This window comes from Pristis pectinata, chromosome 15 (genome assembly GCF_009764475.1).
Source record: "Pristis pectinata isolate sPriPec2 chromosome 15, sPriPec2.1.pri, whole genome shotgun sequence".
Classification (NCBI taxonomy): Eukaryota; Metazoa; Chordata; class Chondrichthyes; order Rhinopristiformes; family Pristidae; genus Pristis; species Pristis pectinata.
The window spans coordinates 23,672,827-23,700,761 of NC_067419.1; the positions used below are offsets into that span (position 1 = coordinate 23,672,827).

Sequence of the window (27,935 nt, forward strand, 5' to 3'; positions counted from 1 at the left end):
GTTCAAAAAAAAGAAGGCATTCTGCAATTGGTTAATGGATCATATTACTATCCAATATTACCACCAGATGGCACAATGTGCCTTCACCCAATGGCTGACATTACATTCAAAAAAGATACATGATATTGCTTATTTAATCAGCTTGTAAAAGACGTACATCCAGTTAAACAATTTGGATTAATGGCATTTGTTAATCCTATTGGGATTAACTGATGAGTAGTTCAATTTTGATGGATAGCTTTCAATAATACAGAACCACGATGAACATATTCTGAGCATCTAATCAAAACGTAGTGTTGTAGATTTGGATTACCCATTAACTGTGCTTAACTCATTGTTGAAACACTGCTGAAGCATTACATACACTGAATGGCTCTTCTTGTGTTGTTAAAATGGCTGATTAGGTTTGACTAGAATTTCTAATAAATGTTATTGTTGCCAAGATGAAAAAAGAATTGGCTTTATTTGTGTTTTGCAGTGTGATGCAGTAGATAAGGCAGGAGGAAGAGCAAAAGAAGGAAGGATTAATGGAAGTAAATGACTTTGTTTGTCAGGAATCTAAGCAATGGAGTAAACTCAATAGTTCCAAATTCCATTAGTCATGCAGCATGGATAAAAGAGATCTGCTAGTTACTAGTTTTCAGTACAAATCTGAATAAGAAATTCATTTTAAGGAGGAAAACCTCTTTAGGGGATGCGGTGTGGTGGGGGAGTGTTTGGGATGAGCAATACATGCCTGCCCTACCAGCAATGCCAACATCCCTATAATGAATTTCAAGAAAGATAATAGGTGCATAGAGCTCTATATATGTGAGTCAATATACTACTTAGTGCTCAGAATGTATTCCAGAGAATAAGACTGCTATTAGAATCAATGATAAAAGGGAGTCATTATGGCATGTTACATAGAGAATGTCTTACTGTCAGCGCTGCTCTGCCAGGAATCTGGGTGCCTAGAGCCTGGCACATGCCACAGCCTTCCCGATTCCTGTGCACTGGTGTGCCAGGAAACTGGCATGAATAACTGTGCTCTGTTGGTGGTTCTGCAGCAAAGAATAGCCCTTGGTTCAAAGTGGAGGGGCTGCCTGTGAAGGCTGGGACTGAGCAGGCCAGGGTGGGCAGTGCTGAGATATGGGACTCAGACTGCACTCTGCTGGTGTGGGAATGGCCATGTCTGGGGACTGGGCAGCACCTGCTCCATGTATTGAAAGACTGAGCAGATCCTATAGCCTCCCTCATCCTTCCTATTGGACATGATGGAAGCTACCATAACCTCCTCTCCTTTTTTGGTTACAAAGGTCTCCACAGTTCACAGATTTCTCTTTGGTAACAGGGTCAATGGCTAGTGACCACTGTTGAGCTTATTACCATCGAGAGGTTTTTGGACAGCGGAGAGCTACACAGCCTTCTCTTCCCCATTACAACCCTGTGGAAGATTGGGGGAAGACCCGAAGAAGTACCATTATGGATACAGCTCATCAAAATGTCATTCTCAGAGTTCACCTTCCATCAGCTCTACTAGCCCACAAGTGGTGCACATATTATCAATGTTAGATCATTGAGCAAAAAGATGCAAATACATTTGTGCTGTCAAAACAAAAGCTGCATATTACTGTGCCATTGCTGCAATATATTTATTCAATATTGAAAAAGAGACCAACATTTTTCTGTTTAGTTGCTGTTCAGCTGCACCAATAGGGTGTTGATGTTTCTACATATCCTCACCGCTCAATAGTAAGATAAAGAATAACCCGCTAATCTATAAGAAAACAGGAAAGTCTCTTTTAGTCTTAATAATAGCATGAAATATAACACATACAATTTTTAAAAATCTCTCAGCAGTTTAGTGGGTATATGTACAGCCATATTATATTGAGACACAAGGTCACAATTGTTCTAAATCGACTGAAAGTGGTGACGAGCTAGTTACTTGTAAGTGGAAATGATAAAAAAAGTGAAGGTTCTTATCCTCAGTCAGTGAAGAATCATAGAGTCATACAGCACAGAAACAGGCCCGTTGGCCCAACTGGCCCATGCCGACCAAGATGCCCGTCTCAGCTAGTCCCATTTGCCAGCGTTTGGCCCATAGCCTTCTAAACCTTTCCTATTCATGTACTTGTCCAACTGTCTTTTAAACCTGATAAGTGGACACTGGATGAAGGAAGGGGTGGTTTCGGTTGTCAGCTAAACATCCTTGAATAGCCTGATAATGCTTTCTTAGGTTCATAAATGGTCATTTCAGTGAGGTGTCAAAAAGCCTCTGTGGAAGGGGATGCTTTTGGGTGGATGGGGAGAACTTGGGAATAGAGGCTACTTTTAAAGGAAAGACATGGGTTTTCTTGAGCTATCAGGTGCCAGGAGCATAAATCATGAATCAAACCAGAGAGTTTCTTGGTTCTATGGCCACATTGCACACTAATCAGTGCACATAGTAGTTAACTCATTCTGCTTTTCCTTTGGAACTCACTCACTAATTCCAGTGGCACTGATAACCCTTTATTAAGAACGGAGCCTCATATGTCTTCTACTGACAGCAGCTATTACAGCTATCAAAATATCTCTCACGATTGTCATGTTATTTGATTTATTTTACTCTGTTCTGCCATATGATCTAATAACTGAAAATTAATTTAACCATAATGCAATAATTTAAATCTCACTTATAGAAATTACTTATATGGTTAATATTATTCTGCTATTTGAACTGAACTCAGAAAAATGGGTCTCTTCACTAATACACTGGTGTGGGAAAACGTGTGAAGAGAACCCGGTCTTTTGCATTTCACTGTAATCAGATGAGCAAAAGTTAATTCTGCTTTAATTGACTAAAATTAAAAGCACAATGAAGAAGTGTTTGAGGTATCAGGTCATAGATCTTTTGATTACGGGACGATAAGGTTATGGGGATGGAAGAAGTTAGAGGAGGAAGTTAAATCATGGTAACAAGTGTATTCCTCTCTGGTTAAGATTAGCTGGTATTATTATTGCAAACTAGATGGAAAGGGAAATAAAGGAAAGTAGAGTTTTTTTCCTCTCCCATTTTGCTTCTAGATATCTGGCATAGACTTTTTTATGCTGAATGTCCGTCTGGAATTACATAAATATTTAGAAATCCACAGTGTAAGGATGAAGACTAATCTGGAACTAGGAAGTACAGTAGAGCTGCTGTCTCGTAGCTTCAGTAACCCAAGTTCAATCCTCACCTCTGTCGCTCTGCGTGGGGTTTGTATGTTCTCTCTGTGTTGATTAGTGGTAGAATCTGTGAGGAGTTGTTGGGAATGTGGGGAGAAAAAAATGGTATCAGTGTAAAGATGGGAGCTTGATGATCAGTGCTGACTCAGTGGGCTGGAGGGCCCATATCTGTGCTGCATGATTCCATGAGTCTTTATGTAGTTTTGATCGTTATAACTTCTAACATTGTGTTTCCTTTCATTAAGCTCCACATTTTTTATGTCAAATTAGTCATCTTAAATATAATTAACCATTGCTTTACATGGAAGATGTGAATTCTCATGTTCTCTTCAGCTGAGCAAGGTGAGAGCAGTTCTGGAGTAAGAAATTGGTAGCGCCCCTGCTAAAATGGGATAATTCCTGTTTTTATGTCTGTGTCTGGTTAACAATTAATATACCAGAATGTTCACGGCACTTTCCATTCTCCAAAATATCCCACTCCTCATTACAGTTGTCGTGTTTTTTTAGGAGTGAAGAGATTGGGAGAAACCTAAATATGAAAAAAAGCAGTAATGTCCACACAGATTTAAACAAAGTAGATATTAAAATAACATCAAGCCTTGATGCAAGTCTCTGTAAAAGGACTGGACTCCAACACTACTGGAGGACAGGGATGATAGAAGAGTTGCCTAGCCAGTTAGCTTCTATGCTCCAGTGAAAATTGCATATTTATTTCCAAATTCTTCCAGGATTTCTGATCTATTCAAACTTGTATATGGTCTGTATCCTTGTACTGCTGAATCAAGCAGGTTTCAAGATTATCTAGGGCAGCCTTAGCTTTTTTCATTTTCATTTCAAAGCAATGGTGCTGGAGATTACTCATCTTTGGCTAATGATCCGAAGCCTGTAATCTGACCGTATTGTCGACAATGTCAGCATCATGACCTCTCAACGTACCACTGCTGTGCAGTACGCTGTGCTTTCTTTATGTAAAGGTAGAGGCTAAATCAGAGTACTGCAAAAGAGGATAGTTTTAAAATAAGAACAAATAAAGTTCAGATTATTTGCAGATATTTGCAATGAAGAAGCTGCTGCTGAAATTCATTTTGTGCACAAAGTCCTTATGGTGTGGAAGAGATGGAAATTATTTTTTTGCCAGAAAGAGTGACAAGAAGTCAGAATTTGATTTTGTCCAAAAACACAATGAATTTTAGACTTAATTTGTAGCATGCAAAAGAAATCCAGCAAAAGAAAATCCCACTCAGAATGGCCTTCAATGAAGTGAGTGTCAACCCACTGGCAAACCTTTCTCTTGTTTAAAATAATCTGTAAACAATTATACTTAATTAGTTTAACAAAATTCATAGATAATCTGTGGTTTAATAAGAAACCTTCAGGCTACAATTTCTTTAGGAATCCACAGATTATGTTCAGTTCTTTTGTAACCTCTCCATTTTCTCTCCTGGATTACTACTTTCTTCTGCTGTGACGGACTCGATGTGTGCACCTCTTCTTTGCAGGATAATAATCTGTGGATGAAAGAGAGCAAGGCTGAGTACATAATCAGTGCAACAATCAAACACCACACAAGCTAACAATACAAAATAGACCCAGTTAAATCAACCATCTGGCCAGTGGATGCTGGGAGGCAAAAGGCCCAGCCAGGGATGCTGATAAGTAACGAGGAGGCTCAGAGCAGTATTTCCCTTTGGTCCACAGAAAATCTAAAACAAAGTACAATTACCACCTTTCTAAGCCTTTTCTGGCCCACACTTCTCTCCACGAAAGCACTGGTTTAAAAGGGAAGCTGCAACTTAGGTGTCTAACATCGTCTTTGGGTTTCAATTAGATAATTGTAATTTTTACAGGGCTCTGTTAACTTCCTGTTGATGTTCCTCCAGCGAGCTCAACAGAGCAAATTAATGCAAAGACATAAAGAGAAAGCAGTAGGATATGAGGGGAATGTGATGGCCTTGATTTTAAAGCCCTTGTTCCCCTACAAGATTTCTCCAGGCTATAATATGGGTAGTAAGAGTTAAAACTGGTCCCATGGGACACTGGTACATGATTCCTTCCCAAAACATTTTGTACCTGAATTAATGAATGAAGACAGCACATTGTTAATTTATTGAATGAAGCAATTATAATATAAATCTTCTTACAAGTTTAACAGCTGAACGGAAATGTTTTGTCCACTCAAAAAAAATGTCTATGTAGAATTATAAACTCGCTGCCATGAGGGGCAGCTGACAAGCTAAGTAAGTATGTTAGCCTCAGGCAGGTCATGGTTATTGGCTGGGTAATAAAATATTTTAATACTGATGGCATGCTAGTATGACCATAGTGCTACGGCACAGTTGTGATCCACTTCCTGATGTGTTGCGCTCCTGATAACAACTGTGTCATGAGGGGCAGGTGGGTGTTAAGCACAGGAGAGAGCAAATAACTTTCCCAAAATCACACAAGAACCGCAGTGTGCTTCATATATGGCTGCAGACTTCAGAGGTAAAATGATGGCTGCAGCATCTTTTCTGCAGCTTGTTATTGAAAATTCCTAAAGAAAATGCTGACAAAATGAGGAGTAAACATACAACAGCATTTAAAACTCGAGGTGAAGATCTTATGTTTAGTTAGTAAAACAATTAAATCCAATACAGGCACTTAGATTTCCCTTAACATTATTGTAATTGTTTATCTAAATCTACTTTCCTGCTAAATTAACACTTAAAAAATAAAACTGTGGACAATAGTGCTACTGAAAGTACAGGATGGGGAAGGGTGTCACTTCAGGACACCCTCTTTAAAAGATCCCAATATCATTTGAGCATTTGTGGACACAGCTATTGATTTATTCTTTTTCTATCCCATTTATCGTAAGGTGCAATACACGTAAATACTAAAACTGGTGCTGCAGATTGAATAACACCTTAAATGTGTACATCAAATATTTCTACCAAACTGAGTTATTTCACAATTAAACTTCAGTTGGTTGCTTAATGTTACAGGAAGTTCAATGATCATCCTCACCTGCCATTTATGCTAAATGAATGCTAAATGGAAAAAAGTGATTGAAAGAATTGATCCAATGGTCCATTACAATCCAATAATCTTGTAGCAATTCCATCCTAAGTTGATGGCTCAGTAAGGCTGTCATTATGCATCAACTGGGTGCGAACATCAGTAGCAACATTTACACCATAAAACAGACCCACTCAATGCTCTCAACAGGAGCTTCACAGGTCTATGGACCTGGTTCACAGTTCACCTATTGATAGGATGTAGACAATATCGGGCTTTGGTTTGGAGCTGGGGATCAGATAAATGAAAGCCACTGGAGTTTTGATCTTGCAATTATGACCTGTGTGAAGAGCTTTTTTCCTAGTGAAAACACAAATGTTCTTTATATTCTTTTTATAATTACCAGAAATGAAAATATTTGAAGTTAGTTTTCATACTTAAAAGCCATGTGAATTGAATTTGGGAGCAACACTCATTTTGTCCTAACTCCCAGAATCTATCAGTAAAGCACATGAAAGCATGTAACTGTCATGCCAGGAGTTTAACATCAGTTGTTCTACAGAACTCTTCTAGAAATGAATACAGCTTATAAGTAAATCTTTATGGTTTGCAAAGGTTACTTTAGAATTGTTTGCATTAATAATTTAAATAGATTGTTTTGGAGATAACAAATTTCTTATTTTGAAAGCTGTGTAGATCAATAATCTTTCCTTGGATTAAAACTTCCAAGACACCGTTGTGTAGTGAAAGAATGCAATTATGAGCAACTACACAAAAAATATATTGAAATGGAAAGACTTTAGGCCTAACTTTAACCCTGATTAGTATCGGGTGACCAGATAAATGCCAAATCTTTCCAATCTCAACAGCATGAATCCAGCTACTCCTAATCCTCATTAGTGTGCCCCTAGTTAGTTCAGGAAGGGGAGTCAGAAGAGGCATAACCTTTCTCTGTGGACCTGGAGGAGCTTTTGACCTACTTAGTCCTCTTTAATGTAAACTGATTTTCCCGGAAAAAAGCTGTGGCAAGGCTTCAAAGGCAGTAAAGTTACTAAAATTTGACAGCTTAACCCACGTGGCTGGAATGTGTGGTGCATTCTTGTTATGGGGAGGGTCTGAAGGTTTCACAACAAGAACACAGTTTGTTGGTAACTTGATGTGCACATAACTGGAGCTTATCTCAACAAAACAGTGCAACGTTCTACTGTGTGCTGAGAACACCTGCTTGTCATCCTCTTCCAGTGGGTCTGCAGCATATTTGCTCCTCTATGAGCAGCTCCTATCAGTCTGAGCAGGTGCCACTTACCTTTTAATTAGATGGTGCCCTTTAATCATAGGCAGGGCAATACTCCTATGGTGCACGTTTAATTTTACAGCATTGGAAAGGGAGTTGACCACAGCTCTCTGCTGGGCATGATGAAAAATGAGTCAATTTTTCTGTCAATATTACTGCCTCTCTTTTAACAATAAGGAATAGTTCTTTAAGAGTGTCAGCCTTACTTCCATCTAAGTATTCCCTATCCAAGCATGCAACAGCCCAAATTACCTGGGCAAACATAAATAATCTCATAAAGGGGAGGGAATCCACTGCAGAGCATGATATAGTCTGGCCTGAGCTCACAGCTTTGGTGCATTTTAATAACTTAAAATGTTTAAAAAAATGGAGAAGTTGAATACCTTACAGTGATGTATTTATAGTTTTGATTGTACAAGTTCATCTAAAACTTATAAATAATTTTACTGCAATGCTTCTTTGCAATTTCATTTAATTAATTGGTAGATATTATTAGGGAATCTGGTGATGGGAAAAAATGGATGGTACACCGATCAAAAAGGAATGCAGGGATAAGTAACAAAATTGATGAACGTAGCACATTTTGGTGCACTGCAAGTTAAGTCAAACTGTTCTGTGCGCACCCGATTTCAGTCCTCTCACATCTACACAAAATTTACAATTCCAGAAACCAGCTTCTTCTAGAGTTCGAAACTCCCTCATCCAGCACTCTCATCCAGCACCGGACCAGTGCCAGATCATAGAAAAAAGCCGAATCACAGAAATTGCTCCGAGAACTCCCTTGTTAGTTTCCAAAGTAAAGCCCTTAATCGGCAGCCTGTGATGTTGTCCTTTGTAAAGTAGTTCCGTTCTCTACATACATTTTGTGTTTATTTTTTGATTTATCTTCATACAAATTCCAAAAGCGCAAATTTTTATTCCATATATTAATTTTTTTGATAGTGATTTATGAATTCCATAAGGGCCAGTTTCCATTACCGAACTGCCATAAGGCGGGAGTACACTAGATATATATAATAAAGCTGTCAGAGAGACATCAGCTTCCCTCCCTGCGATTAGCTGCCATCTGTGAATGAGCTAAATTCTGAAACTGATAAATGGGAGGGAAACCACCAGAGCAATCTCTTAAAGGAAGGCTCTTCTAATTTTATAGTATCTTTGGTGACTCCCAATTTGGTGTTAAGGCAAACTCAGCATCCATTTAATGCACCAAAAATTGGGGAAATCTAACTTTTGGGCTAAAGATATTATTATTATTGAACTAAAGATAATCATTATTCTTAGATATGTAGTTTTTTTCCATATTTATTGTTGCAGAAAAGTTTTTAATTTTTGGGGGGAGGAACACTATGTTAGAGATAGAACTTTATTCTTTCAGGCACTGTAAATCAATAGCAATGATAATTTATTGTGATGCTATTATCATAAAAAGCATATCTTCTGAATTACTGTGACCAATGTCACCATAGAGACATGGACATAATATGCAGTGAAATTTATTTTAATAAATGTCTTCTTACTGATTTAAATTCAAGTAATTTTTTTCAATCATCTTCAAAAAATGCAAATGATTATGTTTGCCCCCAATAACTTTAAATCAATACAATCACATTTTAAAAAGGAGAAACTTGCAAACACATTTCAATCATGTGGTTTACTGATCTGAGAACATTAGTTCAAGATGGCCTTTGAATCTCTGTGTTCACATAATGTGCCCTAAAGGAATCATAAACGTTAGCAAAATTCATTTTCCATTATACAGTTCAGCCTGTACAATACATCTAGGGTAAAATATAATTAGAGATACCATGGCATTATAAAAGGAAATTCATGTTTAACCAGCATTATTAAAGAGTCATGATGAAGATTAGAGTGCTTGAAGCCAGCAGCGAGTGAGACTATGAAATTAAAGATGGGTCCAAACCAGAAAGCAGAGACTAGGAGTTAGGGAAACTTTTTCATACAGTCATAAAACGGGAAGTAATGCCCTGCAGAAATGTGTACTGGAATACTATTGTTTACAATATAATTATGTTATTTGAAATTGCTCCAGTTTCTTTCTTTCAAAAGCTGACATTTCTTCTTACCCTGAGTTCAGATTTATAGTTAGAGGAACATGTAATGAAGCCCAGAAGAAAGCTTTTTTTATTAACAATTCTAGAATGCCAGAAATTCATGCTGTTGTGACGTTTTTGTGTGACAGTAAAACAAGTGACTTTCAGTATTATACATATCTGTCCAATTTTGTCTCAACTTTTTTTTTGTGATCCTAGATCCATAGCAAGTTGGCAAACAATGGGTGCCAGCTTTGGGAGAGGTAAGTACTGTTTAATGGCAGGGAAGACTTCCCAAGATCTTTGAGCATTGGGAGTGTTGAGGTCAGGACTTACTGGCCAGCACTTGGTACATAGTCCTCTATGCCTAAGCCATTTAAGTGCTCATCTTGCCACTTCTTAAATGCTGTCAGCAACCCAGCTTCAACCACTCTCTCAGGCAGTGTATTCCAGGTACTTACCACTCTCTGGGTGAAGAAGGACCCCTCATATCCCTTCCGAATCTCTTCACCATTACTTTAAACCTATGTCCTCCAGTTTTATCTCCGTCTGATATGAAGAAAAGTTTCCTGCAGTCTATCTATACCACTCATAATTTTACATATCTCAATCATGTTCCCTCTTAACCTCCTCTGCTCCAGGGAGAACAGACCTGGCTTCTCCAGTGTCTCCTTGTAAATGTACTGCTCCATCCCAGGCAACATCCTGTGGCATCTCCTCTGCACCCTCTCCACACTATCACATACTTCCTAAACCTTGATGACCAGAACTGGATGCAGTACTCCAGCTGAGGTTTGAACAAGGCTTTATAAATTTGGAGCATAACCTCTCTGCTTCATTGTTCAATGTGTCAACTAATGAAGTCCAGTATCTTGTATGCTTTCTTAACCATGTTATTCACCTTCATTGCCACCTTCAAGGATCTATGGACTTATACTCTGTGGTCTCTCTGTTCTTCAAAACTTCCTAAGACCCTACCATTCATGGTGCATGTTCTAGCCTCACTAGTGCTCCCAAAATGCAGCACCTCATATTTGTCTAGATTAAAATCCATCTGCCATTTTTCAGCCCATTTACCCAAAACATTGATATCTCTCTACAGCCTACAACTACCTTCCACACTATCAACAACAAGGCTACAGTTTTAGGAGGAAGAGGAGGTGGAAGAGGAGGAGGAGACTACCATCAACAAGAGGCTATGGTATGTGGGGTAATGCAGTATGCAGATGACTGCCTGAGAATAGGAGAGGTTGGGAATAACAGAAGATGGTTCAGCTTAGGCCACTAGCAATAGAAGCAGCCAAAAAAATTAAATTTTATTTTTATTTAACTTGCCTTCCAAGAAGCTAAAGCCATAGCGTTGTCCATGTTGGAGAATCAGCGGACAACAGTGACCCCTATCCGAGAGGCTAAGTAATACAGGACTTGAGACAAATTCAACCAACAGAAAGTGTGCCAAGGTGGAAGGTCTTTAACATACTGTGTACTGTCTTTGCATAAAATTCAATTGCAAGACATTGTTTTTTTGCATTATTATGCAACTAAAAACTCAGATTTTCCCAGGCCAGTTGTGTGCTGAACATTCGACCGTGCACTTCCTAATGCAAAGCACTCTTATGCCTCTGATGTTACTTCTGATTCAGCCATGCGTGGGGTGATAAAATTCCCTGTGCAATGTTCCTTTTGAAGTGTTGTGGGGGAGCTCAAACTAAGTTGTTGCAGGAGTAACCATTGTTGTCACTCCCAGCACATCCAGGTCCTCACATTACAATTCTGGATTGAGACCACTGTGAGGTAGGTACTTTATTCCTTTGGAATCCAACCGTCCCACCCCTTGATATTGACCTGACCTCCTAAGGCCCAGGCTCTGACCTTCTGATCCTCAAGACCCACTGTGGCTCCTCTGATCCTCCCAATCCTGAAGCCCCCAATAGAGAGCTCCAGAACCAACATTCCTCCCTCCATTTACCCAATTGACACCCCTAATTCTCAGTCCTGATGCTCAAGTAATTCTCCCTGCACTGCTTGTCAGTACCTCTTCTGATTCTCAGCCCTGATTTATCAATAATGAGCACCAACCCTAGTCTTTCAAGACTCCTCCCCTCCTTCACTAATCCCAGAATTCTTCCTCCTCATTTTCCTACATGGCAGATGGAGGAGTTTTTTTTTATTTGAATACCATAATGGCAGGAATGGAATGGGTACATCTTTGACTACCAACTTATTGAGCCTGCAAACAGTAAAAGCAGACAGGTTAAGTATTTCTGTTAAAGAGCTCTTATTCCTAATGTAATCACTCCATCCCAACTGATGTGAATAATATTGTGAAATGATCAACATTCTTCACTTGCTATTTGTAGTGAAATTGCAGGAACATTCCTTATATTTATGATTTCGTTACATGACTGTTAAAAAAGAAAACATTTTAACACTTCAAAATAGTCACTATTTAAAACTATTCACGATTATCAAATTGTACTGATGTACAGCAACACAGAGTATAGGAACTTGGGTCAGCCGCTAGGGAGAGTTAGCTGTACTTCCCCTGTACTCATAGAAAAGTTGTTTCACCTGTTCATCAGCAAGGCTCATTCTGACTGCATGAGGCTCAGTCACCACACAGGGCTTTGCTAAATGGATCCTGAATGCTTTCATCAAGCAAGTTCAGCTATACGAGTATGAATCAGTAATGTGCATAGCCTCAGTAATGAGTGCAGACAATGAGGCATATTCAACAAGTTTCAGACCAATAAATATTCTCCTCTCCATCTTATCTGATGTGCTGAGTAATTCAAGCAGTTTCTATTTCAATTTCTAATTTGCCTCAACTGCAGTATTATACTTTTGTTTAACCACAGACACTGTTTGAAATGACATTTTCCATATAGTTTTGGACTAAATGGGACTGTCTGGAATCTGATGGGCTAATCCTGTAATAATAAGTGGGTGAAAACATCACTGCCAGAAAATCTAGTGCGTGCATGAAGGTGCACTAGAAGGTCCAGGGTGCACATGACTATTTTGATTGATGATCCATCATATCAAATTCAGTTCCAAGAGAACAACCATATTTTCATGAGCAAGACACATGAAATTCTGCAGATGCTGGAACCTGGAGCAATACAACAAAAAGTGCTGGAGGAACTCAGCAGGTCAGGCAGCAGTGGGCCGAGAGCCTTCATTAGGATTGGAAAGGAAGAGGGCAGAAGCCAGAATAAGAAGGTGGGGGGAGGGAAGGAGCACACACAGGCAGAGGATAGGTGAGTTCAGGAGATAGGTGAGTCCAGGTGAGAGGGGGAAGGTAGGTGAGTGGGGGAGGGGGGAAGATGTAAGAAGCTGAGAGGTGATAGGTAGAAGTGACAAAGGGCTGAAGGAGGAGGAAACTGGTAGGAGAGGGCAGTGGACCATGGAGTAAAGGATGGAGGAGGGGAGGAGAGGAGATGGGCAGGTCATCAAGGCAGAGGAAGGGAGCCACAGGAATAAGGGAGGACAAAGCAGTGGGGGGGGGGGGGGTGGTAAGAAAAAGGAGGGGTCAGTTTACAGGAAGTTAGAGAAATCAACGTTGAGGCCATCAGGTTGGAGACTCCCAAGGCAGAAAATGAGGTGTTGTTCCTCCAACCTGCGTCTGGCCTCAACGTGGCAGTAGAGGAGGCCGTGGATAGACGTGTCAGTATGGGAGTGGGATGTGGAATTGAACTGGCTGTTGCAGTGGATGGAGCGAAGGTGCTTGATGAAGCAGTCACCCAATCTGCGTTGGGTCTCACCGATGTACAGGAGGCTGTACCGGGAGCACTGGATTCAATAAATGACACCCTCGGACTCATAGGTGAAGTGCTGCCTCACCTGGAAGAACTGTCTGGGGCCCTGAATGATGAGGGAGGAGGTGTAGAGACAGGTGTAACACTTGGTGCAGTTGCAGGCATAAGTGCCAGGGGGGTTATCAGTAGGGAGGGACGAGTGGACAAAGGAGTCGCAGAGAGAGCGATTGCTATGGAAAGCGGAGAGGGGGTGAGGGGAAGATGTGCCTGGTGGTGGGATCCCGTTGGAGGTGGCGGAAGTTGTGGAGAATGACGTGTTGGATGCGGAGGCTCGTGGGGTGGTAGGTGAGGACGATGTGAACCCTGTCCCCGTTATGTCGGCTGGGAGAGGGAGTAAGGGCAGACGTGTGGGAAGTGGAGGAGATATGGGCAAGGGCAGCGTTGATGGTGATGGAAGGGAGACCCCCGTTACTGAAAAGGAAGGACATCTCTGATGTCCTGGAATGGAAACTATCAGCATGGGAACAGATGCAGCGGAGGCAGAGGAACTGGGAGAAGGGGATGGCGGCCTTACAAGTGACAGGGTGGGAAGAGGTGTAGTCAAGGTAACTGTGGGAGTCAGTGGGTTTGTAGAAGATGTCTGTGGTTAATCTGTCGCTGGAGATGGAGACGGAGAGATCCAGAAAGGGGGGCGAGGTGTCAGAGATGGACCAAGTGAATCTGAGGGCAGGGTGGAAGTTGGAGGCAAAGTTGATGAAACTGAGGAGCTCAGCACGGGTGCAGGAAGCAGCCCCAATGCAGCTGTCAATTTTCATGAGGTCAGGCATGTAGGAAGTTGTTAGTTACTGGCCTAATTTGGCCTGTAGCTGAATAGAAGTGGTTCAGGGAGAGTGGAAAGCAAACGGAGGCCAGAAGATTGCGAAATGGAGTGGGGGATTTTAAAGGCCCAAACCTAGTGGATGGGAGCAGGTGGATTGTAAGCCAGGACACTATGGACGGGAGCAAGGAATCGGAAGTTAGGACATAGTGCATTAGAGCAGAGGGAAGCAGAGGCCAAGCAAAAAAGAGGGAGTTACAAACAAAGATTAGTAATATTCATATCCTGTACTGTGACTTGAACACAGAAACTAACATTGGTGCTTTATGTGTATTGAGCAGAAAAGAAAAATAAATGTGAATAGGTTAAGAAATAAATCAACAGTTTGATTTTAAATGAAATGAATGAACAGGTCACAATATACTACAATTTTCCTGTGGCAAATCATATCATACTATCAACATTCAGTCCGGACCTCTTGCGACTCTGTCCTTTAGATTATCATGAATCAAGGAAACACAAATATGATGCATAATTTTACTTCTGGATGCTTTTAATCAGATGGATAAAATGTATATTTTTAAGAGGATAGTTTAAAAAATACTTGCAAGTATAAAAAAAGGATTACATTAGACCATTGACAAATGCAAATATTGTACGTTCTGAGAATGTCACACATACAGATACCATTTAAAAAGCTCTATTGAGCTGCATAACAGATTCTGTATTCTCCTATCCAATGGACCATGTTGATGGGAATTTGGCAGAAATGCTTCTGTAGCTGCACGCAAGGCGCTACTAAAGGAACGCACGGAGGCAGAGAGTGCTGAACTCAAAAACCCTTTACTGATTCAAAATCACGCACTTAAATCTCCCATCCCATGGGACCCTGTGACCTGCGGGGCAGATGTGACGTCCGACTGTCCCTGGAGGGTCCGCCCCAGGTGGGAAGTTCCAAATGTGCTACCGCGTGTCTGCCCGCGGCTCCCGATGGCGGTTCGAGTCCTGCATGTGCGGGCCGCCACACCACACCACCCCCCCCCCCCCCCCCCCCCCCAGAAACATCCATCGGGGGAGCGGAGCCCCAAGTCTGTGTGGCTTGCCTGGGTGGCCGGCCTCGCCAGCGCGGTCCGGGTACCCTCACTGGTTGCTCAATGTCCAAGTGTGCTGGTTTGAGGTGGTCCACTGTAAAAGTCTCTTCCCAGCCACCCACCTCCATGACACATGTGGATCCGTTGTGCCGGATCACCTTGAAGGGTCCCTTGTACGGCCGCTGTAGAGGTGACCTGTGCATGCCCCTGTGAATAAAAACATACTCACAGACTCGGAGGTCTTTAGGGGTGAAGGATGGCGTGGGACCATGCCTGGAGGTCAGGGTCCCTACCTTGTCTGGCAGTCTCGTTAGCACCGCTGCTGGAGTTTCTTCCGAACCTCAGGCCTCTGGTACGAACTCGCCCGGGACCATCAGTGGGGCGCCCTAGACCAATTCCGCCGACGAGGTGCCCAGGTCCTCCTTGGGGGCTGTGCGGATGCCTAGTAGGACCCAGGGAAGCTCATCTGTACAGTTGGGGCCCCTGAGGCGCGCCATCAAGGCCGACTTGAGATGCCGGTGGAATCGCTCTACCAAACCGTTGAACTGGGGATGGTACGCTGTGGTGTGATGCAGCTGGGTGCCCAGGAGCTGCGGCAGTGCTGTCCACAAACCAGACGTGAACTGCGCCCCTCTGTTGGAGGTGACGTCCGTTGGGAGATCGTACCTGGCGATCCAGTTTGCAATGAGCATCCTGGCGCAGGACTCAGTGGATGTGTCTGCGAGCGGTACAGCTTCCGGACATCTGGTGAACCTGTCTACCATGGTAAAGATATACCTGGCACCCCGGGAGACTGGCAGGGGGCCGACGACATCCACGAGGATGTGTTGGAACCTCCTGTGTGTCGGCTGGAACTGCTGGAGGGGAGCCTTCACGTGCCGCTAGATTTTGGCGGTCTGGCAGTGTACACAGGTCCTGGCCCAGTGTCTGACCTGTTTGCGCAAACCGTGCCAGACAAATCCGTCCACCACCATCTTGATGGACGCCCGGATGGACGGGTGGGCCAGGTCGTGCGGTGTGTTGAACACCCGGCGCCTCCACGCTGCTGGTACCCCGGGTCGGGGTTTGCCAGTAGACATGTCGCACAGGAGTCGATCTGCTGCCGGGCCGATGGGGACGTCCTCCAACTGGAGCCCCGAAACGGCGGTGCGGTAAGCCGGGATCTCAGTGCCCGACCGTTGTGCTTCTGCCAGTGCTGCGTAGTCTATTCCTGAGGACGATATGCCTGCTGAGTGGAGGCAGGGGCGAGACAGTGTGTCGGCGACGATGTTGTTCTTCCCTGCAATGTGGCGGACGTCCGTGGTGAATTCTGAAATAAAGGACAGGTGCCTCTGCTGCCGAGCCGACCATGGGTCTGATACCTTGGCCAGTGCGAAGGTGAGGGGCTTGTGGTCCGTACACACGGTGAACTCCCTTCCCTTGAGGAAGTACCGGAAATGCCGGACAGCCAGGTAGAGCGCTAGCAACTCTCTGTCGAAAGCGCTGTACTTCACCTCTGGAGGCCGTAGGTGCCGGCTGAAGAAAGCGAGTGGTCGCCACTGGCCCTCGACGAGCTGCTCCAGGACTCCGCTGACTGCCGTGTCAGAAGCATCGACTGTGAGTGCCATGGGTACATCAACTCTCGGGTGCACCAGGAGGGCTGTCTTTGCCAGCGCCTCCTTGGCCTGCTCGAACGCCTCCGTGGACTCCGCGACCCATGCCACCTCTTTGGCCTTGCCGGCCATCAGGCTGAACAAGGGTCTCATGATGCGTGCCACTGCTGGCACGAACCGACGTTAAAAGTTGACCATCCCTACGAACTCCTGCAGGCCCTTGACCGTGCTGGGCTTGGGGAACTGGTGGATGGCCTGGACCTTGTCCGGTAGGGGAACTGCATCATGTCGGTTGAATCTGTGGTCCAAGAAGTCGATCTTCGTCAGCCCGAACTGGCACTTTGCTGGATTGATTGCCAGTCCATGGTTGCTCAGGCATTGGCAGAGCTGGCACAAATATGCCACGTGCTCTTGGTGCGAACTGCTGGCCACCAGGGTATCGTCCACGTAAATGAAAACGAAATCCAGGCCGCGTCCCACGGAGTCCATGAGCCTTTGGAAAGTTTGGGCTGCATTCTTGAGACCGAAAGGCATCCTCAGGAATTCAAACAAGCCGAATTGGGTGATGAGGGCTGTCTTGGGCACGTTGTTGGGGTGCACTGCGATTTTCGAGAAGATGGTCGCTCCGTGCAGGTTCACCATGAAGTCCTGGATATGGGGTACCGGGTATCTGTCGGCGGTTGTGGCATTGTTGAGCCTCCTGTAGTCTCCGCAGGGACTCCATCCTCCTGCGGACTTGGGCACCATGTGCAGCGGGGATGCCCACGGGCTGTCTGAGTGGCGTACGATTCCCATCTCTTCTACCTTACAGAACTCCTCCTTGGCGAGGTGGAGCTTGTTGGGTGGGAGCCTGCGAGCTCTGGCATGCTGCGGCGGTCCTTGCGTGGGGATGTGGTGCTGCATGCCGTGTTTGGGGTCGGCCGTGGCGAACCGCGGGGTGACTATGGAGGGGAATTCCACCAACACCCTGGTGAATTCGTTACCCGAGAGGGTCACGGAATCCAGGTGGAGGGCCGGTAGCTTGGCTTCTCCGAGCTGGAAAGTCTGGAATGTCTCAGCGTGGACCAAACGCCGGCCTTTTAGGTCAACCAGGAGGCAGTGGCTCATAGGAAATCTGCCCCTAGTAGTGGCTGTGACACGGCTGCCAACGTAAAAGTCCAAGTGAAACGGCTGGACCCGAAACGCAGTGAGATAGTTCACTGGCCATACGTCCGAATACTGGTGCCATTTGCAGCGGTGAGTTCGGGGCCTGCGACTGCGTTACGAGTGTCCATGTTCGAGGGGGGAAGCATGCTGACTTCGGCCCCGGTGTCTACCAGGAAGCACCGCCTGGAATGTCGGTCCCAGAGGTACAGGAGGCTGTCTCGGTGGCCAACTGTCGTAGCCATTAGCGACGGCTGGCCTCGGCATTTCCCGGAAAAGCACATGGTGGGCAGCAGTGGCACACGCCTGAACCCCATCTTTGGTGATAGAAACACCATTGTTCCGAACTTTCGTCTTTTTCCCCTGTGGGTCTCGACGGCTTCGGTTGCGGGGCCTGGGCTTTGGGGGCGCGTGCTCGTGGCTAGGCCAATGGAGGCTGCTCCACGTTGCTTACTCTGCCAAAGGACGTCTGCTTTAGCTGCGACCCTGCGTGGGTCGCTGAAATCCTCACTCGCGAGGAGCAGGCAAATGTCCACTGGCATTTGCTCGAGGAACAACTGTTCAAATAAAAGGCACGGCTTATGGCCGTCCATGAGCACCAGCATATCACTCATGAGCTCGGATGGCGTGTGGTTGCCCAGACCATCCATGTGTAGGAGCCGCACGGCCCGTTTGCGGGAGGAGAGTCCGAAGGTATGGATCAGGAGTGCCTTAAGCTTAGTGTACCTGTCCTCCGTTGGTGGCTGGCATAGGAAGTTGATGATCCGGCCTGCCGTGTCCTGGTCGAGCGTGCTGACCATGTAGTAGTACCGCGTGGCATCGTCTGTAATGTCTCCGATATTGAACTGGGCCTCAGCCTGCTCGAACCAAACGTGGGGCTGAGTGGCTCAGAAAGTCGGGAGCTTCAGAAAGACCGCGCTGTGCGAGTTGCTCGAACTCATGGCTGGTCGCTGAGTCGCCGGCTCCAGGTGCCGTCTGGAACGTCAGGGTCACCAATGTAGCCGCACGCAACGCGCTACTAAAGGGACACACGGAGGCAGAGAGTGCTGAACTCAAAAACCCTTTACTGATTCAAAATTGCGCGCTTAAATCTCCCATCCCATTGGCCCCTGCGACCCACGGGGCGGACGTGACGTCTGACTGTCCCCGGAGGGTCCGCCCCGAGCGGGTAGTTCCAAACGCGCTACCGCGTGTCTGCCCGCGGCTCCTGATGGCGGTTCGAGTCCCGCGTGTGCAGGCCGCCACACTTCTCAAGATGCATTCCTGCAAAGAAGATACCAATGACTCACCTTATTATAATTAGAGTTGGACCCAAATTAGTGCTTGATCTCTTCAAGTTTCCCTACAAACCTTTATGTACTTTTTTCTGTTTCATATCATTGTTTTTTGAAACTTTTACACTGAAAAAAAAACTGACTTAGGAATCTTAAGAGAAAACTTATAAGCTGTTTGTACAGCTATTAAAATAAACTTGGGAATTAAAAAAATGTTGATACTAATGGCACCTGGCATTAGGCAGTTGAGATTTGGTTTAACATTTACTCAGGGTGGATTCTACACACAATCCATTAATAGAGCGCTATTTGCAACATTGAGGCAGAGGTGAAAGGTTTGGAACTCTACAATTAAAATCATCTTTAACTGCGGCTCCTACTTCAATTTTGTCAAAGAAATAGCTAAGACTGCAAATAAAGAACGAGTTAAGTTTTAAATTGAAAATACAATTTTTATAACTAATTTTCTCCATTTAAAGTAAAAAAATTGAGGCATCCATCCAGAAAATTTGGATAGCAGAGGTTTGGGATGGGGAATGGCAGGATAATGCCTGCAGTCACTGTGGCTCAGGCCTACTCCAGACCAGACAAGCCAGAATTAGGCAGTGGCCTCTTTTATATCCAAGTTAATGTTGTATGATATGTGTATTTCCATCTTTATTAATTCAGGATAGTACAGAGATGAGTGTGAGCCTCTTGAGATTGAATTGCCACTCGCCACCTTGGGATCTACGTTTTTCCAGCCCAGTGACTTGCTGGGCCACAAGTGGGTCGCCCCTCGATTCTCAATCTCTTCTTGCAACCTGCTTGATGAATGTTAATGAAGTCTGACCCTCAATATAGACTGAGATTTCCATCAGGACTCTCAGGTGGGCTTCACACTGGCCGTTCAGTCTCCTCTGCCATAGAGTTCACTAAGTTCAGTTTTTGAGAAGTTATAAAATGAGAAACATTGTAATTGAAAGATTCAAAGAAGTATTATGTATAAAGTGATCAAATTTTCCAAGAAAACAGTAAACAACAATACCAGCTGGAGGATTTTTAACCAATTAATAAAATAGTTGCAAATGCAAATATACTTGATGGAAAGCATGTGATAAGAATCTGGCAGGTTTTTAAAAATTGATTGGATCACAAAGTGGCAAAGCATATAAATGCCATCCATCATCAATGTCAAAAATAATACCTCAATCAATAATGCGTTATTACTGTATAACTAACACTTCTCAATTTTCTCCGGCACTACAGTGAAATATGAAAAATGGATTCCATATTGAACGTTGAAATGGATATCACATTGATTTTTTAAAGTTCTTAAAGGTAAAGAGGCAAGTGAACTTGGAAAAGAATTTCAAAAGAGCAACATGAGGGCTGAAGGTGGCCTCCAATCCCCATAAAGGGTGGAAAGTACATAAAAGGGGCTGTAGTCAGAGGAATGGAGTGTTCAGACAAGCAAGGAGGTTGCAGTTTGGAACAGTTTACAGTATGAGGTGAACTGAAATCATGAACGACTTGAAGACGTGGACAAGAATTTGAATATTGAGGCACTGGGATGTGGGAGCTACTATAGGTCAGTGTTAAAGGGGATAACTTGAACTGCAATTTATGGAGGGTGAAGGATTTATAGCCAGTAAGGACACCTCTTTCCATGGAAGAGGTGTCCAACACTAGAAGGCATAGTTTTAAGGTGCAAGAGGGGCGGTTTCAAAGGGATCTGAGGGGTAAATATTTCACATAAAGAGTAGTTGGTATCTGGAATAAGCTGCCAGAGGAGATGGTGGAGGCAGGAAGAGTAACAATGTTTAAGAGGCATCTGGGCAGGTGCTTGAATGAGCAGGGCTTAGTGGGATATGGAATTAAGGCAGGCAAGTGGGATTAGTATAGATAGGCATGATGGTTGGCACAGACATGGTGGGTGCCAAGGGCCTGTTTCTATGCTGTGCATCTCTATGTCTCTATGACTAAGAAAAGCATGTTAATAACCAAATCTAGTGGACCTGGCATGATCAGGGTTTCAAAAGTGGTAGGGCAGATGGAGGTGATGTAATGGCAGGGGCAGTGTGGAATGGTGACCTTTGGGATGGAGAGAAAGGACAGTTGGAGAATCATATTGCAGTCAAACAGCATGGCGGAGATACAGACTGATTCCGCCTTACCCAGTAAGAGGGAAGGGAAATGCGGTCAATAATGAGGAAACAAAGTTAGTGGCAGAGACAGACTCTATCCTTGTTGTTTTCAGTGTTGGCTGAACAAAGTTGAGTCCTGTCCAAGACAGTTAGGAAGGTGGAAATGGGCGTCAATACACCTGAAAGCTGCCGTGAGCTTGATCGCCAAACTGCAGCTGGAACTTAAAGATTCGGCTCGAAGCTGCATAAAGTGAAAATAATTTTAAGTGAAAACTAAATCCATATGTACCTGTTATGCAGGTCTGCCTTTTTCTTTTTGGCTCAGGAGTCACCTGAGTTTCTATTTCCTTGCTCGGAGGCGCTGGCTGATCGGAGCTACTCCTTACGCAAGCTTCCTGCAGTCCACACAAGTGTTTTGCTTTGCTGATAACACGGCTCCTGTAAAAAGCTGGGACATCTTGACATTTCAGTTCTTCCCATTCAAGGGTTCCTTCTGCTGGAATTTCCTTACTGAAGTCATAATTCCACCTTTGTTCGGCAGCTTCAATATTTGCCCGCAGTAAATGTTGAAAATCTTGCTGTAGCTGCTCGTGATCAACGGGACCAAATAAGTTTCTCCGGACACGATCAGATTTGCTCTTCAGATCTATTTCCAGTTTCTGTTCTTCAGAATTTAGACCCATCATTGTTACCCTGGGCAGAAAACCACATAGGAGACAATCTTTAACTCAAAGCTGTAGTTTGACAAAAATTATATAATCTCAAAGTTTCGCATCTATAATTCCACGGTGATATTTCCTTTCTAAATTGCCCCTGCGGATGTGTCAGTTACTACAGCAAAAATTACATTAGTCTGAGCGTTGAGAACAATTCACAACAAATCGTGGCGCTGCAAAAATTATCTGTTACAGAACTGGTTTACATGGCGTAACTGTACATTGCTGTGAAACGGCAGAATTAATGTGTGTTTGTGCGAGAGAGAGAGGTGGGGAGGAGATTTTGGGAATTATCCAATTATTTTGGGGAGTTTTGTACGGTTGATAAACTTGCAGCAAACGCACCTACGGGTATTTGTGGTCTTTTAGTGTATCACGTAACTTTTTAAGCGCCAGGTCTGCAATGTTCTCCCGCGTTGAAACCACTAACTTTCACTCCTCTCGCCACAATGTGCACCCTGTGACCGAGCTTAAATGCTTTTTTTTCATCAGACGCTTGAGCATTGCCTCCTCCGAGCCGCATTTCCCCGCCAGCGGTTCAGTGGCGCTAAATCCCACTAACTGTAGGTTGTGTAATAATCGCATTCCACACACCGCAGGCAGCACTTCCCGTTACCAACCCAAACCCATACCCAGTGACGCACGCACGAACCCTTTCTCTCTGGTCTAACTTTATAAATAGTCATCGATGTGCCCATTTCAGGAGAGGCTGGAATGGGTCAGGCAGACAGTGACTGACAGGCGACCAGAGCCGAACACAACACTCCAGCGCACTTTACCACAGTAGTGAGCAAGTCTTCCACTTAAGACCATTTGGAAAACAGACTGCACGCTTACAACCAGTGCCTCGGCGTGAAAGTTTCTCCAGTTGTCCTCTTGAGTTGATCAGTCTGGAGAATTCAGCAATACAAAAACCATCGTCGTATGCATTGTCCAGCAAATAATTTTGTTTAGATATATTAATATCAATATCGTCTTAAAATTTCGAAGGCCACTCCTGCTCTGTTTTAAGAGACACGAACTAAATCGGTATGAATAGCATTTAAAGTTATCCGGCATTCATGCAGATTTGCATTAAACCATGAAATTGCTTTGCCGAACAGTTTGCTTTTCGGTAAACGACACTAACGGGGAAAAAAAAGCAAAAATGCGTCCACTCGCCGTTTGGAGTTACAGTGATCGGGATTCGGGAGTTTCTGTTGCTCGCACACTGTCCTGCCGCCTCCTCCGCCTCACCTCGGGATTTCCATGTTCCTCACGTGATGATACACCAACACATCCAACCCTGGAGATGTCACTCGCTTCACAACATTTTGCTCACGGTACCGCAATATAACAAAAGGATATTGTAAACTATACATGGCAGTACTTCGCAGGGAAGCAGAACAATGTATATTTCTGTAACAAATCTTTGGGAAAATGTGTTTTACATGGAGGAGAAACGAGGGAAGGCAAAAGAGGAAGGTCAGGGTGGGATTGTCAACACAGTGGCATTTTCGTTTCCTCAACATGTACTTTTCAATCAATCAATCACTTAAGCATTGTTATTGTTGAATAAGTAAATGGAGCAGGCAGTTTGTTTACAGCGAGATCTCACAAACTACAATAGAACATAGAACAATACAAGAATAGGCCCTTCGGCCCACGATGTTGTGCTGAACTAATTAAACTAGTAATTAAACGCCTAACTAAACTATTCCCTTCTGCCTACACGATGTCCATATCCTTCCATTCTATGCACATTCATGTGCCTATCTAAGAAGCTCTTAAATGCCTCTAACGTACTTTTCTCCACTACCACCCCTGGAGTGCATTCCAGGCACCCAACACTCTCTGTGTAAAATCTTGCACTGCACATCTCCTTTGAGATTAATGGCCAGCTAACCTTTAGTGAAGTTGCAACTCAGAGAAAGTTTTTGGCCAGGTCACTGGGAGACTTTTGCATGCTCTTCTTTGAATACTGCCATGGAATCTTTTATGTGGACTCACACTGCTACCTCACCTTTAAATTATAGGTTCCAACCAATCTCTCCTGGGTTGGCACCAGAATTGGAGTCAAAGAATCATAGAGCAGGGAAACATGCCCTTCAACCCAACAAATCCACACTGACCATCAAACATCCATTTACACTCTTGCAATTTAGACTAATTCCATTTTATTCTCCCCATATTTCCATCAACTCCCCCCAGATTCTACGACTCACCTACACACTTTAAGCAATTTACAGTGACCAATTAACCTACCAACCCACATGTCTATGGGAGGAAACAACAGGAAACCCACATGGTCATAGGAAGTACAAACAAACTCCACACAGACAGCACTGAAGATCAGGATCGAATCACAGGAGTTGTACTGCAGCAGCTCCACCAACTGCACCACTGTGCCACCCAATTTAGTGGGACCCAGACATGATGGATAAGTGCTGCAGGAGTTGAAGTTTCAGTTTTGCCACATTGTGAAGGCAAACTTTAGCTTAAATAAAATTGTACCATTCAATAGCCAGTTGGAAGGAATACAAGAGTATTGGATGGGCAGATGAACAGGGTGTATTTGGTGTACAAGCTGTCCCTATACTTTTGGATCATAGGTTGAGGTGTAGCGCCTAGGATATGGGGAGAGGAATCATTTGAGAAAATGCGGTATTTTCAAAGCAGGAGAAATAGCTTCATAGAGGAACGCTGACATGGCCAATGGATGATATTATCTCCGGGTAGGAAAAGGGAAGGTCACACACCTGTAACCATTCCAGCTGACTTTGAAGGGAAAGTAAAGGATGATAGGTTATATTCTGCCTCAAATCTGTCCCATTATCACCAGGTGGAATTAGATTTAAATCAAGCTTTGGTAACCATTTCTCATTTTGATGAGTAAAATCTCACTGTGGTGGGCTGGATGAGAAGCAGAAAAAGCACAATTGAAGAGGAAGTGATGAAAACAAATTTGTAAAGTGACAGGGCAGATTAGTTCACTGACAGGTACTATGATTATCTTAAAATATTGATATTTCCTAACAATATTAGTTTGTGAGCTACCAACTATACATAAAATGCATGATTTGAACATGAGAGTTCTGCCAACTCACTGTGTGCAGCATAGCAGCACTAGTAAAGCTGCTACCCTACAGCATTAAGTTAAATCCTGACATTCAGTGTTGTCTGTGTGGAGTTTGCACATTCTCACTGTGACTGCATGGGCTTCCTCCAGGGACTCCGGTTTCCTTCCACATCCCAAAGACATGATGGTTGCTAGGTTAATTGACCACCAAAAATTGCTCCTAGTGGGTAAGTGACTGTTAGAATCTGATAGGGGGTGGGGAGAGAGTTTATAGAAATGCAGGAAGAATAGGTTATAGGGAAAATAAGTAGGTGAATAGGAATTATCTGGGAGCCAGCATAGATTTCATGGGCAAATGGTCTCCTATGTCATAAGGAAATATGGAATATGGAACTCACAGCACTCTAAACAGTAAATCACATGAGAATCCTGCTGCAGAGGTTTGACCCAAACATTGACAATTCCTTTCCTCCCACAGATGCTGCTTGACGCACTGAGTTCCTCCAGCAGATTGTTTGTTGCAGTAAACCACATGTAGTGCAACTTGGGGCACATGGGTACAATAAATTAATCATAAACTGCCCTGTAACAACCACATAGACCCATTAATGTAGTAGAACAACCCAAGGCACCAGGGGAGCATTTTCAACCAATATTTGACAGTCTGCCGACTAAGGAGATAATGAGATAAATGACCAAAAGCTTGGTGAAAGGGACACGTTCAAAGGAGGAGAGACGTACCAACTTATGAATGTAGAAGTACTGAATGAACAGTCAGTATGATCAAGAGGTCAGAAGAAGGGGACTGCATTTATCTCTGAGCATTTTAGATATGTGTAACATAATAGTCAATGCACAAATACATACTCTAGATGGGACAACTCCACAAATATCCTCATCTCACAAGTTTGCCAAGTCCATAGGCAGAGTCCAACACCAGCAAAAAGCAAACTGCTGGAGGAACTCAGCAGGTCAAGCAGCATCTTTGGAGGCAAAGGGATAGTCAATGTTTCAGGTTGAGACCCTGCATCAGGGCTGAGAGTGTAGAGGGGAGAGAGCTAGTATAGAGAGATAAGAGGGAGGGGTGAGGTAGGGGCCGGCAGATGACAGGTGGAAGGAGGTGAGAAGGAGATGATGGGCAGATGGAGCCAGGTGGGGAGGGGTGAAGTCAGGACACAATCAGGAGTCAATTTAGCAGAAACTTGCTGCTGCTTTACTTGCACATGGATTGGCAATAAAGAGGTGAGGGGTGGGAGAAACTACAGGCAAATCTTCCACCATGTTTTTGATGATACTCCCTCATCAATGACACGGAGCACTGGAACACTTTCTCATCTTAGCTCTGAAATTCCATGTGCATTCCTCCAATGTAACCTTGACTAGATTAAATTAATGGCTTGAAATGGCCTTTATGTCACTTCTCCATGGGTTCCAGAGATGTCCTAACTAAATCATAGCAGGAGAGCGGAACTCCTCCTGAATGTCCACATTCATAATTGAACAATACCGAACTGCCTCCACTGAGCACTAGTGGCACTAAATTCACGTTCAACCTTTCGGGTATTTCCTTATTATGATGGATTTATCTTTAAACAATAGAAGCGTATTAAATAACTTTTTCCTTCTTTGGCACTGCAGTCTTATTGGTGAAAAATCAGACTTTAAAGCCTCCCAAGGATCATTAGTTTTTTTTAAAATAAAACTTTAATGTGATCAAAAATTGACAATTATGTCAGATCTTAATATCAAAATGTTTATCGGCTACCGGTGAAGTGAGCCCAGTATATTCCTAGGCATACGTCTACAGGTTTATTTCCCTTGCTCGAAAATGACATGAAGACTTTTGTGTCAGTTAAATCTGTTCTTCGTGGATCCCGGTTTTGTATCTTCAGCAGCCTCACAACCTCCTGGATTTTAATCAATGAAGCGGGTTATTTTTCAATTCAAAGCTTTCGATGTTTGTTCAGGTTCGCCCCGGTTTCTGTCTTTCCGTAAATCCCGCAGCAAATGTCCATATATTTAAGATCTAGAGCTAATGCTTCAATTTTTTTCCTACAACCTCTGCCACTATCTTGTACATTCGCAGCAGAGCCGGCGTTGTGTTTATTTGCTCCGGATCCCATGCCGCACGTGGAGTAGACACGTGAGGGAGCGCGCGCGCGCACTGTTGGAATCTTGCCCAGATCCAGGGTAAATAAAAGGAGAAGCTTTTTATAAAACATGTATTGGCTCTTAAGTTTTACATGTGCCGTGCGTTTACATTTTGTGTACGTGATACGAGGTTTCACTATTAAATACGCTTTCTTTGCTATCTCACTTTAACTGTCCCGAGTAGTGTTGGTGTGTGTACTGGAGGCGTTCAGCTCGGGCATGGAGGAACGAGTTAGTGTTACACGAGCAAGATTGACGTGGGCGAGTATTGTTTTTGCCAGCGGAGCTCTGTAAGCCTGAATGCAGTTGCATTGCTGCAGATTCCCATTGTTACACTGCTCACTGTTATATCAATGATTAGTTAATGAATTTCAAGCCCGGATGGCATTATAAAAGCTGTCTTTTTAAACAAAAAAAGTCAGTACATATTTTACCAAGTGGGTGCATTTAATATTTGCTATTGTATAAGATTATGATTTTGGCATAATGCTGAATCTCAGTGATAGGGGGATGGGTCCCGTGATCTAAAACGGTGAAAGAAGACTGATTTTCAAACAAATCTCTAGAAGTTAAACTCTATGTAACCGTGTGACGCCGAGGAGAATACCAAAGATTATACTGCAGAAAATTACGAAAATTAGTATTAAATGTAAGGTGTAAAATTCCAAGTGG

The 27,935-nt window shown here is 43.7% G+C and overlaps 1 protein-coding gene across 3 annotated transcripts; it reads right to left on the minus strand.

Moving 5' to 3' along the window:
• Window positions 1-1,629: 1,629 nt before the first annotated feature.
• Window positions 1,630-23,302, minus strand: LOC127578400 (cyclin-dependent kinase inhibitor 1-like). Of its 3 annotated transcripts, none has more exons than XM_052030382.1 (3): window positions 23,216-23,302; window positions 21,628-22,031; window positions 19,110-19,201 (listed from the first exon to the last, which is right to left on the minus strand). In XM_052030382.1, the coding sequence occupies exons 2-3, from the start codon at window positions 22,022-22,024 to the stop codon at window positions 19,122-19,124; spliced, it is 477 nt and encodes a 158-aa protein (XP_051886342.1). In that variant the 5' UTR covers window positions 22,025-22,031; window positions 23,216-23,302; the 3' UTR covers window positions 19,110-19,121. The 3 variants fall into 3 exon arrangements, with proteins under 3 accessions (XP_051886343.1, XP_051886342.1, XP_051886341.1); XM_052030381.1 differs by lacking the exon at window positions 23,216-23,302 and adding an exon at window positions 22,892-23,206; XM_052030383.1 differs by lacking the exons at window positions 19,110-19,201; window positions 23,216-23,302 and adding an exon at window positions 1,630-4,700 and having other exon boundaries at window positions 21,628-22,270.
• Window positions 23,303-27,935: the final 4,633 nt, after the last annotated feature.